At 52.4% G+C, this 16,064-nt stretch overlaps 1 protein-coding gene across 12 annotated transcripts in view; it reads right to left on the bottom strand.

Moving 5' to 3' along the window:
• The window catches only part of NLRC5 (NLR family CARD domain containing 5), an 87,425-nt gene that overhangs the window by 20,282 nt on the left and 51,079 nt on the right, over positions 1 to 16,064 (bottom strand). For 9 of the 12 annotated variants that reach the window (XM_045442835.1, XM_045442837.1, XM_045442826.1 and 6 more), the window contains 9 exons: positions 14,682 to 14,771; positions 13,886 to 13,930; positions 12,836 to 12,925; positions 11,835 to 11,918; positions 7,511 to 7,594; positions 5,047 to 5,136; positions 4,797 to 4,859; positions 2,220 to 2,306; positions 498 to 581 (listed from right to left, as the gene is read on the bottom strand). In XM_045442835.1, coding sequence (XP_045298791.1) covers positions 498 to 581; positions 2,220 to 2,306; positions 4,797 to 4,859; positions 5,047 to 5,136; positions 7,511 to 7,594; positions 11,835 to 11,918; positions 12,836 to 12,925; positions 13,886 to 13,930; positions 14,682 to 14,771 — 717 coding nt within the window. The remainder of the gene's footprint in view (positions 1 to 497; positions 582 to 2,219; positions 2,307 to 4,796; positions 4,860 to 5,046; positions 5,137 to 7,510; positions 7,595 to 11,834; positions 11,919 to 12,835; positions 12,926 to 13,885; positions 13,931 to 14,681; positions 14,772 to 16,064) is intronic. The other 3 variants (XM_045442838.1, XM_045442828.1, XM_045442833.1) reach the window with 1 other exon arrangement.

Here is a 16,064-nt window from a genome sequence, read left to right as displayed (position 1 = left end):
CTATCCCTGGCGGGTCAGACACCGGGCCCTGAGTCCTCAGGAGTTGGGGCTGACACAGGGTCCTTGTGGTCTGAGACAGGGCTGATGAGGCCAGGCCGGCAGCTCCAGCCCCAGGGGCTCAGGGAAACCCAGAGCCCAGCTCAGCTGCCTAGCGACCTGCTGTGTCTGGCCACCACTCTGTGAGTCACTGGGGTATCGGCTGAGAGTGTGGGTGACTTCCTAGGGGCCCTCCCTGCTGTGGGAACATCTCCAAATCTGTGTCCCGTAGACTTAGTCAAGGGGAGCTGCAGGGACAGGATGGACCAGAGCCAGGACAGCTGGTGTCCTGCATCAGCTGGTTAGAGACAAACTGTCACTTCCCTGTCCCAAAGTCAGCTTGGGTCACCACGCTTTAGTTATAGCTTCTCCTGGATGCCTGGTGGGGGCTCTGCCTATGGTGGGCAATGAGGGAGAGAGGGGCGGGTATGGGGCTGTCCCCCAGGCTGCTCATCACTTACTCAAGAGAAGCGGAGATGGGCAACTGAGGCAGACATTCCAGTAGGCACTGGAGCCCGTCATCACCCAGCAGGTTTGCTGAGAGGCTGCGAGAGAGGCAGGAAGAAGTCGGTGGTGGTCAGACGCGCCCCCTCGGCCGGGGCCTTTCTCTTCATGGTTACTATCACTGCTACCCACCCCACACAGGACTGCTTCCGTGCCAAGGTCACCATCATGCTGTTGCTGTGGCGGGACAGCACCATGCCCACCTCCATCGCACCATAATCTCTGGCACCCCCTGCACAATCGCCCAGCACACAACAGCTCCTGCAATGCCCACTACCGCCCTCTGACCAGCACCGCAGGCTAGGGTCACCTCACCTACTGGGGCCCCTGGGCCTCCAGCAGGCTCCCCGGAGTTAGAGAAAAACGAACTTGCCTTTACTGTGCCCTTGGCCCACATCAGTTGAGAAACACAACTTTTGCACAAGAGTAAATTCAGGAAAAAGAAAGATGTTTGGAGGCTGCGTTTACCCAGGAGATTTCTTCTTTTAATTCGGGAATGTAATATCGGAAATTACACTTGAATACTTTATTTGCTCTCACTGAAGCCTCCTATGGTTTTAGCTACGGTTGCAGGAACAGTATGATCAGCAGGCCTGGAATATCCGATTCTTGTCTTGCATCTTTGAACTCATTTTGTCCCTGATGATGACTCTTTTGAGGCTTGTCTTTTTCGGAGAGACTTTAAAAATTAAAACTCGGTGTGTCTCATAAAGCCACTTGATAAAGTAATCTTTGCAATTAGAAAAATTTCCCTCCACAATGAAAAACAGGAAAACTCAAAGCTGTACTGCTGATTTACCTAATATGTGATTTCCACCGGCCCCATTTCTCTTGGCCACATCACAATAGGAATTTAAAGTGTGTGTGTGTGTGTGTGTGTGTGTGTGTGTGCGTGCGCGCACGCACACGTGCTTTTAGACAGCTCTCTTTATGTCCCACTGGTCCTAAGCTGGACGCCTAGCCGTTGTGAGCAAAGACTGCATCATCCTAGCTATGTGACCTTGGCAAGTCCTTAAATCCTCCCTGAACCTCAGTTCTCTCATCTATAAAATAGGGGACAATAGCACCTAGGGTTTGGGGAGGGCAAAAAGAATATGTAAAGCACTTAGCACAGTGGAGAGAGTGCTCAGGAGGTGTTACCGATTTTAATTTTTCTACCCATCTGGGGGTTGTGCTACTTGGGCACCCAAGACAGGTCATACAGGTGCCACCTCTCAACAATATAAGGGCCCATGAGGCCTCACCCCAGCTGGCTCCCGGACCCTCCTCAGGCTGAGCCATCTGGTACCTTTAACCACTTGCCAGGCAGACCAAAGGATCCTTCGTTTTGGTTCCCATCTGCCAGCAGAACTCCAGTGTCTTATCATCATGAGGCCAAGGGGCTCTTACAGCCCTGTTCTGAAGAGCTCCCCAAATTAGATCAAGGGGCGCAAGCTGAACTAGCTCCACCATGGCAAGAGTAGGGGGTGGAAGAGATAAATGGGTACAGGGAAATTTTATGAACGTGACCCAGGATGTGTCCCAGGCATCCCTGATAGCTGGCCCTGAGAGGTGTTGAGTGCATGAACACACACACACACACACACACACACACACACACACACACACACACACAGTTTTATTGCCACCCAGGCACGTGCTCCCATGCTCCTCTCCCTCCTCCCCCATCCCCCACTTACTCCAGCTGGTTGAGGTCCTCGCATTTGCTCAGCAACCAACACAGCGGCTCCACATGCTCCCGACTGAGGGCACAGTCCGTGAACCTGCTGGAGGAGGGGGAGCAAGCCTGAGGAGGGGGGCACTGAGCCGCTCACATCTGCTCTGCCCTGACTCATCCTGGGTGTGGCCTCTGAGTTCCCACGGGGCCTCACCCAAGGTTGGATTCTCTGGAACTGTCCATCATCCACCACTTCCGCCTGGCTCCCAGCAGAGCTCACCTGGCGCCCACAGGCTCCCTCTGGGGAGGTGGCTGTCGGAGCGTGGTCCCTGACCAACCACACCCGCAATGCTTGGGAACTTGTCCAGATGCAAATTCTAGGAAACCAGCCCAGACCCACTGAACCAGAAATTGTAGAGGCAAGGATCTCCCGGTGGCTCTGATTCAACCTCAAGTTGGAGAACTACAGCTCTTGGGGTCCTGTTAATGACCAGATGTGCAGGGTGGGGCGGAGGAGAAGTGGGGGGGGGGGGGAACGTCTGCTCTTGCCTTTGATATTGGAATTAAGGTGAAAAGAACTCAGAGGTACAAACTCCCAGTTATTGAAATAAATAAGAATAAATAAGTCAAGAGGATGAAAAGTACGGCATAGGGAATATAGTTAGTAATGTTGTAATAATGTTGTATGGTGACAGATGGTGACCGTACTTATCACGGGGAGGACTGCCTAATGTACAGAGTCATTGAATCCCTAGGTTGTACACCTGAAACTAATACAACACTGTAGGTCAACTATACTTTAATTAAAAAATGAATAAATAAATAATGAGGCTACACAAAAAGGTAAATGAGGGATCTGTAACCAGCCAGCAGCTTAAAAAAAAAAAACCAAAAAAAAAAAAAAAAAAAAAGAAAAAGAAAAGAAAAGGAGGAAGCATCTTAAAACGAGAAAGTACCTAAAATCAATATCTCAAATTTTTATCACTGGTCCTGCCCTTCATGATCTTTTCCCTGTTCCTAAATTCCTTATTACAGTAGTATTCACTTCCAATTTTTAAATCAGCTCATTCTTTTGACTAGACGCATTTATTATAAAAGGAAACCCTGTTATCATTCACTCAAATGGAAACATTACACGTGGTGCCACAAACAGACCATAAGCACAAGAATGCATGAAATGAGAGCAAAATAGCATCATTAAATTTGAGCCAGAATTTCCTGGACAAGGGCTCTCTCTCTCTCTCTTATTAAAAAGGGGGCTCAGCAAACATTAGAGTCAGGCCACCGCCCAAGCTCGACTTCCTCTTGGCCTTAATCACGTCGGGAGTCGAAAAGGGAATAGTGACCTCACTGAGGGGCTCAGTGATGATGAACTACTCTGCCAGCTGCCCCGCCCCCTAGAAAACCATCCCATCCTGTCTCTGTTCTACATTTTGGAAACCGCTGACTTAGAAGCTATCAAGGCATTCTAGAAGTCAGGGTCGTGTTGGGCTAGATCAGGATGTGGAAAACTACGGCCCAAGGCCACCTGCGTCTTGCAAGCTAAGAATAATGTTTCCGTTTGCAAATCGTTGAGTAAAAAAACCAAAAGAAGAATATTTCCTGACACAAAATACACGAGATGCAAGTCTCAGGGTCTGTAAACGATAGAGGAGTTTTCTGGCACGCAGGCATGTGCCCTGGTTTACATATTGTCTCCGCTGCTTTCAAGCTACAAAGGCAGGGTCAAGTAGCTGTCGCAGAGATTGTGTGGCCTGCAGAAACCCAAAGTCTTTACCATCTTAACTTTTTACAGGAAAAATCTGTCCATCGCTGGGCTAGGAGCACTGCAGACCTTCTCGGGTTCGAATCCCGACTGCCCCCTACTGCCAACTGACCACAGCTGTGAGGCTTACAGGGCAGTAATGTGCAAAAGGCAATAGAATGGCACCCTGCAGATATTCAACGTATCTTGATTCTTCTATTTATTGTCACTTCACGAGTGGGGAGGCTGGGGCCCACAGGAGAAGGGTCCGGTCCAAGATCTCTCAGTGAGCCAGTGGCATCAGCTACCAGAAACATGATTTCTGCACTTGAAGGCTGTCCTCTTGCCTCGTCATCCTGCCTCCGGTGCAGCACCTCCTCCCTCTTACCCAGGCAACCACAGAGCACTGGTCCAGGAGTCAGCAGGGGAAGGACACTGGCATCTGTAAATACTTCACGCTTTACACACTGTCTCAGTTAATCCTTGCAAACATCCTGGCAGTTCCTTTGCAGCTGCGGAAGCTGGGCATCACAGAGGTTAAGGAGCTTGCCCATGGCACCAGGCCCTGTGGAGCTGCGATTTAAAGCCTGGTGGGCAGGTTAGGAAGTACTTTTCCTTGGACCAGGCCCCTGAGCTCTGGTGTAGTCTGACAGGTACTCCTTATTTGCCTTTGATAAAGCTTGGTCCTCTCTGGCCCTCTGCTTCTCTATGTCAGAGGAAACAAGCCTCCTTGCAGGGGCCTTTCAAGGGGATGCTCTACAGTTGGCAATCTGTATCCAGTTCTGGGCATCCAGGAGGCAGGTCTTCTTGTCCCCAATACCTACCGACTGCCAGGGCACAATTCCAGGGACTTACCCACAGTACTCGCCTTTCTGCTCCTCGCTAGACCTGAAGTGCAGGGTTGTGTGATACAGGGACCTGGAACGGACAGCACCTGAGTCAGCCACCCTTGGCTACAGCCTCAGGGGGCCTCCTGGGGCAGGCTTCCTTCAGAAGCCAAGCCTCTGACTTGGCTTTTACTGTCTCCATCCAACCCCCACACACCTACCAGACCCTAGGCACAACCCTCCAAGACGAGACCCAGTTGTCCTAGGGCAATGCCCACCTGAGATCCACCTTCTGAACCTGCGGGCACAGGCTGAAGAGGTCGGCCAGCAGGAGGGGGCTCCTTGGGGACAGCCTTGTCTCACTCAGCCTGGGAAGGAAAGGAGTGGGACCATAGGTGAGCAAGTAGGAGCCAAGCGAGAGCAGACAAGGAACCTGGATGGGCTGGAGGGGAAAGAGAAAAAAAGGATGGGGAGGGCTGGCGGGCCAGCAAGGCGATAAGGAAGAAGGCACGGCCTCAAGAGGGACAAATAGGAGCTTAGAGTCAAGGAGACTTGGGTTTGAGCCCCAGTTCTGCTTATCGTCTGTGTGTCCTTGGACGCATCACTTAACCTCTCTAAGCATCAGCTTCCTTCCCTAGAAAAAAGGACTACTCATAGACCTTCTTCTAGGGTGTCGTGAGGGCCTCATCCTATCAAGCTTGTGCACTGCCTGGCACGACACCCAGGCTTGTTTTCTTATTATATTGTTTCTTCCCTCAAGCATGGACCAAACAGGCCAGTCCTGCTGACAGGGAGTGGGAGGCGCTAGGCCCTTCGAGTCGTTTCTCACTGATTTGGGGCTAGATAATTTGTTGGTGTTGGGGGCTGTCCCGTGGGGTGTTTAGCAGCATCCCAGACCTCTATTCGCTAAACACCATTCGTAGCTCCCCCTCTCACCGCCTGCCTCCCTCTGCCATGACCAACGGAAATATCTCCGTTGCCATATATTCCTGATGGGCAAAATCACCCCTGGCTGTGAACCCCAGAAAGTGAGATGAGCCTTTCAGAAAGTGAGATGGCTCCATCTTGCCCTCAGAGGCATCCTTGGTGCTTCCATTTCCCTTGCCCCACAAACTCTCTATCAACTTGTCGCGTCTGTTCCATTCTCAAGTTCTACCCTGGATCTGCCTACTTCTGCCCTGGCCCCCAATCCCCAGCCCGCACCATCTCCGACCCTGTACAGCCTCTCCCTGCTCTCACTTCCACTCTTGTCCTCTAATCCCTTCTCAACCCAGCAGCCAGACTGAACTTTTGAAAACACACATCATTCCTCTGCCTTTCAAGCCCCCTTGGACACAAACCCCCAAGCTCCTCCCCATGGTTCCCAGGCCCTGTGTTGACCGGTCCAGGTCCCTCTCTCTACCTCCCGTCTGGCAACTCTCCCTGCCTGCCCCAGGGTGCTGGCCGCATTGCCCTTCTGGCTGATCCTTGAGCCCACCAAGCTTAATCTTGCCTCAGGGTCTCACATGTGCTCTTCCCTCTACTTGGAATGCTGTTCCCTTCTCTTCACAAGCCCGAATAGTCCCTTTTGTCCTTCAGGCCTAACCTTAGCATCCCTTCTTGGAGGTATTCCCTGACCACCCTCACCGTTGTAGACACTCTTGACCACGTTACCTAGAAAAATACCTCATCACTGTCTGAATTTGTGTTAAGTGCTTTTACTTGCTTATTGTCCAGCTCCCTCTACTACAAGGTAAGCAAGCTCCAAGAAGACAAGGACCTAGCCTTTCTTTCCCCCTCTTTGCTGTGTCTCCAGCCCTCCAAACAGTGCCTGGCCCACTATGGATTGAGTAATACAAAGCGTGAGCCCTGGTGAGGGACAAGCTGGCCACCTCATTCCAAAGACGGATGAGAGCTGGGGCCGATGCTGTGTGACTTGGGCATGGAGAGGTCTCTCTCTGGTCCGGAGTCTCCCACCTGTTCATGTCAGCCTGCCACTTTTTGTGTCCAAAGGAGCCCTTCCCATTGTGGGTGCCGTGGGTTGAGCCGCCTCTGGAGTGTCACACGTCTCCTCCTTCCCGTCCCTACAGGACTCAGGGATAAGCAAGATCCTGATGTGAAGCAAACCGTCTCAGGCATCCCAGAGAGCCTTGGCGTTAGTACTTATGTTGCTGTTATTAATGGTATGATTTAATTTCCTGTTGTATTTTTCCATCTCAGCTGCAGCTGCCTTCCCCCCTGCTAGAAGAGTATTTAAAGTAAATCCTTTTTAAATTCTAACCAGTCTGAGCCAAAATTAGAAAGTGGAGTTTTAAATACTTTCGAGAATGCTGCTTAAGTTACCCTTTTACGGAGTTAGATGGTGACCTTTAAACATGGGTGGGTGACATATATACAACCCACATCTGTGAAGTCCCTTTCTAGGAGTTGGTGACCTTTTTGTGGGCGAGACATACAAGAGCCCATTTGTCACAGACTTTCCGTTCTTCAAGGCGCCTGTAGAAGAAGGCGTCTGGTTTGAGTCCCGACCCTGCAGGAGGGGTCGGGGAATATTAGTCCCATTTGTCAGATGAGGAACGGCAGGCCCAGAGTGGTCAAATAACTCCCCCGCCCCACCAAGGTTAGCAGGGTATTAGTGACGAGCTCCCGGTTGTGGCAGATAAAATGAAAGAGCCCAAGAGAAGGAGCGGCAGGCAAGGAGGGGGATGGCTTTGGAACCCAAGCCCTCAGGCCAGGCCAGGGCAACGGGGAAACCAGTCTTACTGCAGCAGGCTTAGCTGGGGGAGCCGGGGCAAGTGGTTCAGCAGGGTCTCCAGGCTCTGGTCACTCAGGACCTCACAGGACAACCTGTGAAACAAAGCATCTGAATGAGATGGGGAACTGTGGGGAAAGCTAGGAGCACTCCCTCACAGCCAGAGCCTTCCGGAGAGGGGTTCCCCAACGCGCTCCCTCCAAACGCTGGGCCCTTGAGGTATCATTGAGGCGGGAGGAAAAGGAAAGTCACAGAAGTTTGGGAAATGCTGGCTAAGCCAAATTCAATAGTTTCCTTTGCTGCAGGACGTCTCAGAGTTTGAATATGCTGCCGTGCATCGTGAATTTCCATGGAGCTCTAACGCTTTCTCCCACATGTTGTGGACTAGCGGGATTATTATTTCGAGGGCCATGAAGATTGGTGCTCGGCGGAAGACACGTGTTAAGAAGAGAATGCCCCCTTAACCCGTGGTAAAATAATAGTGGAAGGTCAGGCCTGCAGCACGTCGGCAAAGGATCTGAGATGCCTGGGTCTCTGTCTGTCAAAACCGGACCGAACAGCTGATCATTGTCAGGATAATTTGTCGCCACCAGGTCCCCTTAGGGGAAATGCTAGATACCCACCCTTCGGGGTCTGCTCTGGCTACAGGACTCGGGCAAGCAGGGTGTCTAAGCGCCCTGGGATTTACATAGCCTCCCCAGGTCTATGTCTGTCCCTTCTCTCCTCTGTCCCTGTTCCTTTGTGCCCTGCAGACTGCTGTTTCCTCTCACTGGGCCCTCCAGGGGCCTGGCCCAAGCCGCTGCATTATTTGCTGGTTGGGAGCTACCGTGGGAGAGGCAGCCTCTGATTCTGGAGCTGGAGCCTCAGGGCCGAACCTCTGCCAGGGTCCAGGCACCTCTACACCCTCTGTCCCAGGATGGGGCCAAGGGCTCCAAGCATTGGCAGAATAGGGGGTCTTCACAAAAGGCGGGTCCATCTGCAACCCCTGCCCCCCCACCCCTACACACACACATGGTTTCTCACCAGGCCCCAAATACATGGTGTTGTGGCTTCTGGTTGGACCAATGTGGACTTTACACACTTTTTTTTTTTTTAGGCAATAGAAATGTTACCCATCACAACACCTCACATGGAATACTGAAATGTTCACAAAGTAGATGTAAGGTGGTAGAATCTGGGGAGGGGGCCAGAACCCATCACCTTCCCTGGCATCCAAATTGCTGGAGTTGGGCATTAAGGACCTTGATAACAATATTCTCATACGTGGTCCCAGCACTCTACAGCTGGCAAAGCGCTTTCATGCTATAATCTCATTTTTCCAGCCACAGCTGGGGGGGGGGGGGAGTGCTTAGACCCTCATCTGTGCTCAGACCACTGCCTGAGATAGTTTACATTGTCTCCCACTATGGCGGGTGAGCCGCAGCAGGCAGTGATGTTCAGCCACACTTTGCTCCCTCCAGGGCTTGGTCCGGTGTCTGGTATACAGCAGGTGCTTAACAGTGAAATAATGGAAGGGTGCTTTTTGCAGTACTGGCCGCAGTGCTATAAAAAACACCACCAGCAGCAGCCTGGATGTCTGTCTAGACTCTAGACAGGGGTGGTTGAATCACCTGTGGCATATCCAAACTGTGGAGGGTTAATATTAAAAGGCATAAGTGTAGGGGCGCCTGGGTGGCGCAGTCGGTTAAGCGTCTGACTTCAGCCAGGTCACGATCTCGCGGTCCGTGAGTTCGAGCCCCGCGTCGGGCTCTGGGCTGATGGCTCGGAGCCTGGAGCCTGTTTCCGATTCTGTGTCTCCCTCTCTCTCTGCCCCTCCCCCGTTCATGCTCTGTCTCTCTCTGTCCCAAAAATAAATGAACGTTGAAAAAAAAATTGAAAAAAAAAAAAGGCATAAGTGTAAAAAATAAAAGGTACAGATATACAAACGCATTAGAAACGCATAAAAACGCATTAGAAACAATCAGGATGATTAAAAATTCATGGGCTACTCCATGATTTTAATATGTCATATAGTAATGTTAATATTTCAGGTCTGATAATGGTTTTGTGGTTATACAAAAAAATAAACAGTACTCACTTTTCAGTTTCGCATACTAAAATAACTACAGATGCAGTCGTAAGGTGTCTGGGAATCACTTCGAAATAACGTCTGTGTACACGTGTGTGTTGGGGCCGTGACGTGATAATTATTGAGGCAGGTGGAAGGGACTGAGGGCCCACTACAATATTCGCTCTACTTTTTTTTTTGAGAGAGAGAGAGGGCGCTAGTGAGTGAGGGGCAGAGGGGGGTTGGGGAGAGAGAGAGAGAGAGAGAGAGAGAGAGAGAGAGAGAGAGAGAGAAGGAGAGAGAGAATCCCATGAGGGGCAGAGGAGGTGGCTGGAGAGACAAAGAGAAGCGGGGCTCACCAAAAGCAGGGAGGGAACTTACCCGATACAGGGCTCAAACTGTCAAACTGTGAGATCATGACCTGAGCCGAAGTCAGATACTTAACAACTGAGCCACCCAGGTGTCCCTTATTCATTCTATTTTTATATATGTTTGAAAGTCCCCATTACAGAAGTGTGTGTGTGTGTGTGTGTGTGTTTAATAAAAAAGTAACTTCACAGTAGGGAAATCAGACAAATGGTATCTCGGCCAGGCGGTCAAGGTCAACATCAACAGTGCTAAGTCAAGTCCATAGCATGCACCTCTGAGACGCGACGAGAAGGATGCTTCACTTCTGTGGTCTTCTTCCCCCCAAACCCATAACCCCAGTTCATCCGTGAGAAAAACATCAGACAAAACCAAATTGAGGGGCATTTCACAAACCATGTCACCAGTACTCCTCAAGGCTGTCAAAGTCATGAAAAATGAAGACTAAGAAACTGTCACAGACCAGATAGACTAAGGACATTGACTAACTGCACTGTGGGATCTTGGACAGGATTCTGGATCAGAGAAAGGGCCTTCGTAGAAAACTGGTCACATCCCAATCAAGCCTGGGGTGCAGTTAATAGTCCTGTAGCAAGGTTGATTTCTCAGTTGTGACAAATGTACCATGACAAGTGATATAAACAGCAGGGGCAGTGGGTGGAGGAATTCTCTGGACCAGCTTTGCAACTCTTCTGGAAATCAAGTCTTAAGCTATTCTAAAATAAATGGTTTATTAAAATGTTTACTGTCGGGGCGCCTGGGTGGCTCAGTCGGTTGAGTGACCGACTTCGGTTCAGGTCATAATCTCACAGTTCGTGAGTTTGAGCCCCGTGTCGAACTGACCACTCAGAGCCTGGAGCCTGCTTCAGATTCTGTGTCTCCCTCTCTCTCTGCCCCCACTCATGCTCTGTCTCTCTCTGTCTCAGAAATAAATAAACATTAAAAAAATTTTTTTTAAACAGTTTACTGGCTCCATATTCCAGGAAAGTCACGAGACAAAAGCTCGTCGCAGAGACGTTACACGGTAAGATCCTGTGTTGGTTAACAATGTCAAAACCCCCTTGTTCTGTGTCCATAAGCATTTGCACACGGAGAAAGGCATGGAAAGACGGATACCAGGTGATGAACATGGATGAGCCTGCTGCGAGGGTCAGAGATGGGGGTGGGAAAGTAGGAACAGAGACCATAGTGAGTGGGAGAATCATGTCAGTGAAGCTGTCGAAGGCAGTGGGTCTGTGACCGCAGATAGGTAAAAACGGAACATGTACACGGATGAGGAGTGGAGGGTCCCGGGGACAAAGGACAGCACTGACTAGATGAGGAGAGGGGCATATTTAGGTGAGGCAGGCTTGTCTTGGATTTCTTTACTTTAAGGTAATTACTGTCAGAAGATGACAACGATGAGGACCAAAGGAAAGGCCGAGCATCTCTGCAGATGACAAAGCTGAGGCACAGGGAGTTAGAGCCATTTGCCCATAGTCACCCGGCCTGGAGGTGGCTGGGCCGGGACTCCTTTGATTCTAAGGTCCAGTCTCTGGTCACAGACCCCAGTGTTCTGGGGTGGGTGAGCTGCTAACCGGGAGAGGGAGGCCCAGAGGAGGGGCCTTCAGAGGTGATCTGCTTTAGCCATGGAGGCAGCCCGGGGGGTGGTCAGGGCTCCAGGGATGGAGGGAGCAGATCGGGGCTCCCAGGAGCCCGGGGTTGAGCAGATGGGGAAAGGGGAACAGCCTCTCCCAGGAGGAGGGGCAAGGTGCCCTGTGGGACACAAGGAGCCCTCCACCAATAGGTCAGGGGCGGGCAGGGCTACAGGGTCTGGTGGGAAGGGACCAGCAAGGACTCACCTCTAGCCAGGATACCCCCACCCCCACCCACGGGGCAGATGCCCACATGGTGTCCTCTAGGGCTGCGTCCTCCTTACTTACTTGACTTCCAGAGGCCCAGGGCACTTCTCCAGAGTCTCACAGAGGTGGGTGAGGCTCAAGGGCTCCAGCAGACACTGCCGGAGGCTGAAAGGGAGCAGTGGGCGGGGCAGGGCGTCAGAGAGGACCCAGGGCCCTTCTGCAGCCCCAGGGCCCTCCCCTTCTTCCTCTGCCCCTCCTCCTCCACCTCTAGGCTGCAGGACCCTTCCCTTTCAGGGCATGCTCTGCATTCCAAGTGTCCCCTATAGCCCGATCCCCACCACTCAGACAGTGACAGTAAAGGACCCCAAGTGCCTAGCTGTACTTGCTCAGTTCCAAGGCCTCCCCACTGCCACTGCTCTTGCCTGAGTCCAGGCCACCACTGTCACTTGCCTAGACCACTTTAACACCCTCGAACTCCCCTCTGGCCTCCATGTAATCCTTCTCCACCTGCCAGTATCTTATCTCTTAAATGCAAATCTGACCATGCCTCTCAGGAGCTTAAGTCCCCTGTGGCTCCCTATTACTCTTAGGCTAAAAGCAAAAAGCCTTTTCCATGGCCTCACTTGCCTTCGCTCACCTCCACTTGCCCTGTATATGTCCCAGCCACACTGACATGCTGCCCAAGAACCAAGCTTTCCCTCCTCAGGGCTTTTGCCCAAGTTGACCCATCTGCCTGGGACACCCCTCCCCACTCTTCCGCTGGATAACCCTGTTTGGGCCCCAGCTGAGGTGGCTCTCTTCCTAGGTGAGGAAAGCAAGGGCCAGAGAGGGGAGGGGCCCAGCCATGGTCACACAGCGCCCTAAGGCAGAGCTGGGAAGTCTTCTGAGAAAACAACGTGGTGTCTTTTCTCAAGGGAGAAGTCTGGGCCCAGCAGCCCCCCTCACCAGCCTTCATACTGGCCCTCTTTCTCTTCCCTCAAACTCCCTCTCCCCCAGCCCTAGCTCCCTTTAGCCTTTCCTCACTCCCCGACCCTTCACCCCTATCATGGTTACCCCCAAATAAGAAGTGGGTAAGACAGTACCAGACGCTCCTGGGGATGCAGCGCTGATCAAACGCGGAGAACCGGGCTCCCGCTGGGAACTCTGGCAAAGGTCCACCAGCCAACTGATCCCTTGGGGTGGGGAGACCGTTTTGAGAGGGAAGTTCAAATCGTGCACATTGGAAGAAAGACTCAGAAGTCAGGGCTGCAGGGGGCCTAGGGACAACCAAGGCCCTCACTGCACAGATGGGGAAACTGAGGCCCATGAAAGGGAGACCAGAGTGAGAAAAGCCAGCAGCTTACACATGGTCCAGGTGGCAGCACCTGACTAGGTCAGGGGGAGCCAGGAGGGAGCCCCTCCTCTCTCTGATCCCCAGTGCGGCATTCACGGACTTCACCTTCCTGTGCCTCCATTCTTTAGGCTTCAAGAACCCAGAGTCCCCAGAAACGGAGACCTGGGCCCAGGATGTACGACCACCCGGGCCTTGGGCCACTCTAGCTTCAGACGGCCCAGCTGGTCTGGCAATGCTTTCCCCTGACATCTTAGCTGGGAACACCTTCTGCCCAGCTGCTGGGCCCACATCAGGCCGTCCTGGGGCTTGCCAACCTCCCACAAGAGCCCAGGGTGCCCGGCCCCACTAGGGGGCAGCCAGAAATATCTGCGCAGAACCAACTGTCGTTCCTTGTTTACTGCAAAGGTGGGGAGACTTTGTCGAGCACCAATGGTTCTTGGCTTCTCAAATGCCATACTCACACAAGGTCAGAAGTCTGCAGAAATCTGCCAAATGTCTCCAGGGACGAAGCCTCGCTGCCCTCCCTCCCCCTCGGCAGCCCTGAGCCAACGCCTGCTCTGGGCTGTAACACCACCACTGTGGCCTCCCTCCCCAACTGCACTGCCTCCTTCCAAGAGAGACCTCAGCGGCCGATGACCACAAACCTATTGACACAGGGGTACATGCGCAGGAGTGGTGCCACATCTGCGTGGGTTACTCTAGGGCTAAAGGCATGGGGCTGGGGTGGGGGGCACCCGGAGGAAATGGGGACCGGGGGGAGAGGGGAGCCCACACTACCCCTGGAGCTCTCCCTCCTCACCTGCCTCTTCTGTCACCTCTCAGGACGACGTGCTGGCTCTCAGAGCTGCAGAGAGAGAGGAGGCATCAGTCTGACTGAGACCAGGTGGCCTGGTCAAGGAGCGCCTGGAGAGCGGTCCACTTTCTCAGCAAATACAACGATACGTATACTAAGCATAACTACACTGATTAGGGCACATCCAAGGTGCAGCACTGACATGATTCCCTTTTATTCTCACAGTGCCGCTGTGAGGGAAGGAGGGATTCTTACCTCTCTTTGATAGATGAGGGAACAGGTATGGAGAGGCTCAGCGACGTGCTCAAATCTGCACAGCATGTAAGTGGTGAGCCTGGATTTGCACCTGATCTGTCTGTGCTCACACCTCCCGCTCTTGGAAGGGGAAAGGGGAGGACTGGGCAGACCTCACTGAAATCACGGCTCCTCTGCATGGCCTGGCTGGGTGACTTCCCTCCTATTTTTTCATCAGCTCCAGAGACCCCATGAGTGAGCGCTCAATGGCCACCAGGGAGCTCCCAGTTTCCGTAAAAGTCTCCCAGGATAATCCAGAGAGTGAGCAAGGGAGAGCTGATGGATTGTGTCCCATGGCAAATTTGAAGAGATGTGAGAGTCCCAGGGCGACATTCATTCATCCGTCCGTTCACTCATTCTGCAGACATCTAGCACATGCCCACTGGACCTGGGACAAGGCAGGGCCCCGAGGAAGCTGCACCGTGATTGTGACAGACAAGGAAGTGCGGTGGGAGCTGATGGCCTGTGCGGTCAGAGGGTGGATTGGGGGTCCCAGAGGCACACTCACTTGACTTCCAGGTGGAAAAGCCACTGCAGAGTTGAGAAGCACTGGGTCAAAATGAACACCGAATCCAGGGACAAGCCGTTCTCACTGAGGCTGGAGAATCATAGGGGTGACGTTAACAGAGCTCACCCAAGACTCAAAACCTCCCCGTTTGTGGTGAGAACCCAGGGCAGGGGAGAGCTGTCCCTGAGTCCAGACGACAGAGCTCACTGAACCCCAAATGGTCGGAGGGTGACTCTTCTAACTCCCTATTGTACAGATGGGGAAACTGAGGCCCAGAGAGCAGCAAGGTCTTGCCCAAGGTTATGAGACATGTCAGTGACAAAGCTGAGAATACAAGTCTGGTTCCCTGGGTCTGTGATAAATCTGGGGAGTGCTTTCAGGCCGGAGTTGTGCCTCAATTTCCCCACCTGGTAAAAGAAGGGCGGTGCCCAGTGCCAAATGAAAATGCAGGGGTTCCTGTTCAAAAGGCAGGAGCAAAGCTTTTCCTTTCTTTTGGGTCTGTCAACCTGTCACGGTGTTTTTTTATCTGCCGTTTAACGTCGCACTCCTCTGGCATGGGTACTGGTAGGTGAGTGCGGATTCTCATGGGTCTGGGGTCAGAGTATTTCACAGTACGGAGGAGGTCACGTGGAAATTTGCCCCCATCTACATATAATTTGCCTGCAGTGGTGAGGCCTACCTCCCCACCCACATGCAGGCCCAGAATAGGAACAGAGGCCACCCCTTCTTCCCAGATCCCACAGCAAGACCGCAGGGAGGGCCCTCAGGCCACAGCACTCATTCTAAAGTTGTAGACAAAACCAGAGCCAGCCCCTCTTATAGTTTAGGTGTTAACTGGGAACCAGGGGCCCAGAGAGGTGAGGTAACTTGCCTCAGGTCACACAGAGAACTAATAGTTGTGAGCTCTCCCCAGGGGCTCCTCTCACTGTAGCCCAGAAGAGCTCAGGAGGAGGAGATGGGTATGTGGGAGCCTAAAACACAGGGGTCTTTTAGCATCCAGAAACTCTAGTCTGTTGCAGGCAAAGTCCTGGGGCTCCTGGCCTCTTTCTAGGGCATCCCTCCCATACTGAACATCTTCCCTCTTTCTGCTCTCCAGCTTCCCTGGGCACCCTGCTTGGGTATCCTGTCTGCCACAAATCCTCCCTGCCTACCAGCTTGTTCCCTATCAACAGCCCCTCCCTACACCCCAAGGCCAGCATGGTCGCCAGTCATTAGGCTAACTAATCATTAGGTGACACTTCAGCCATGCTTGACCAGGTGACCTGGGCCTCCCAGAGAGGCTGTGCAGAGACACAAAGACAGGTTCAAGAAACAGAACCTTAAGTCAGCAGCTGGATCACTGAGTCACAGAGGCCAGTCTCTGTTAATGAGAATCACAGCGTA

This window comes from Leopardus geoffroyi, chromosome E2 (genome assembly GCF_018350155.1).
Source record: "Leopardus geoffroyi isolate Oge1 chromosome E2, O.geoffroyi_Oge1_pat1.0, whole genome shotgun sequence".
In the NCBI taxonomy this organism is placed as follows: domain Eukaryota; kingdom Metazoa; phylum Chordata; class Mammalia; order Carnivora; family Felidae; genus Leopardus; species Leopardus geoffroyi.
Note: the sequence above shows the minus strand (reverse complement) of the source record. Positions and strands in the feature narration are given on the sequence as shown.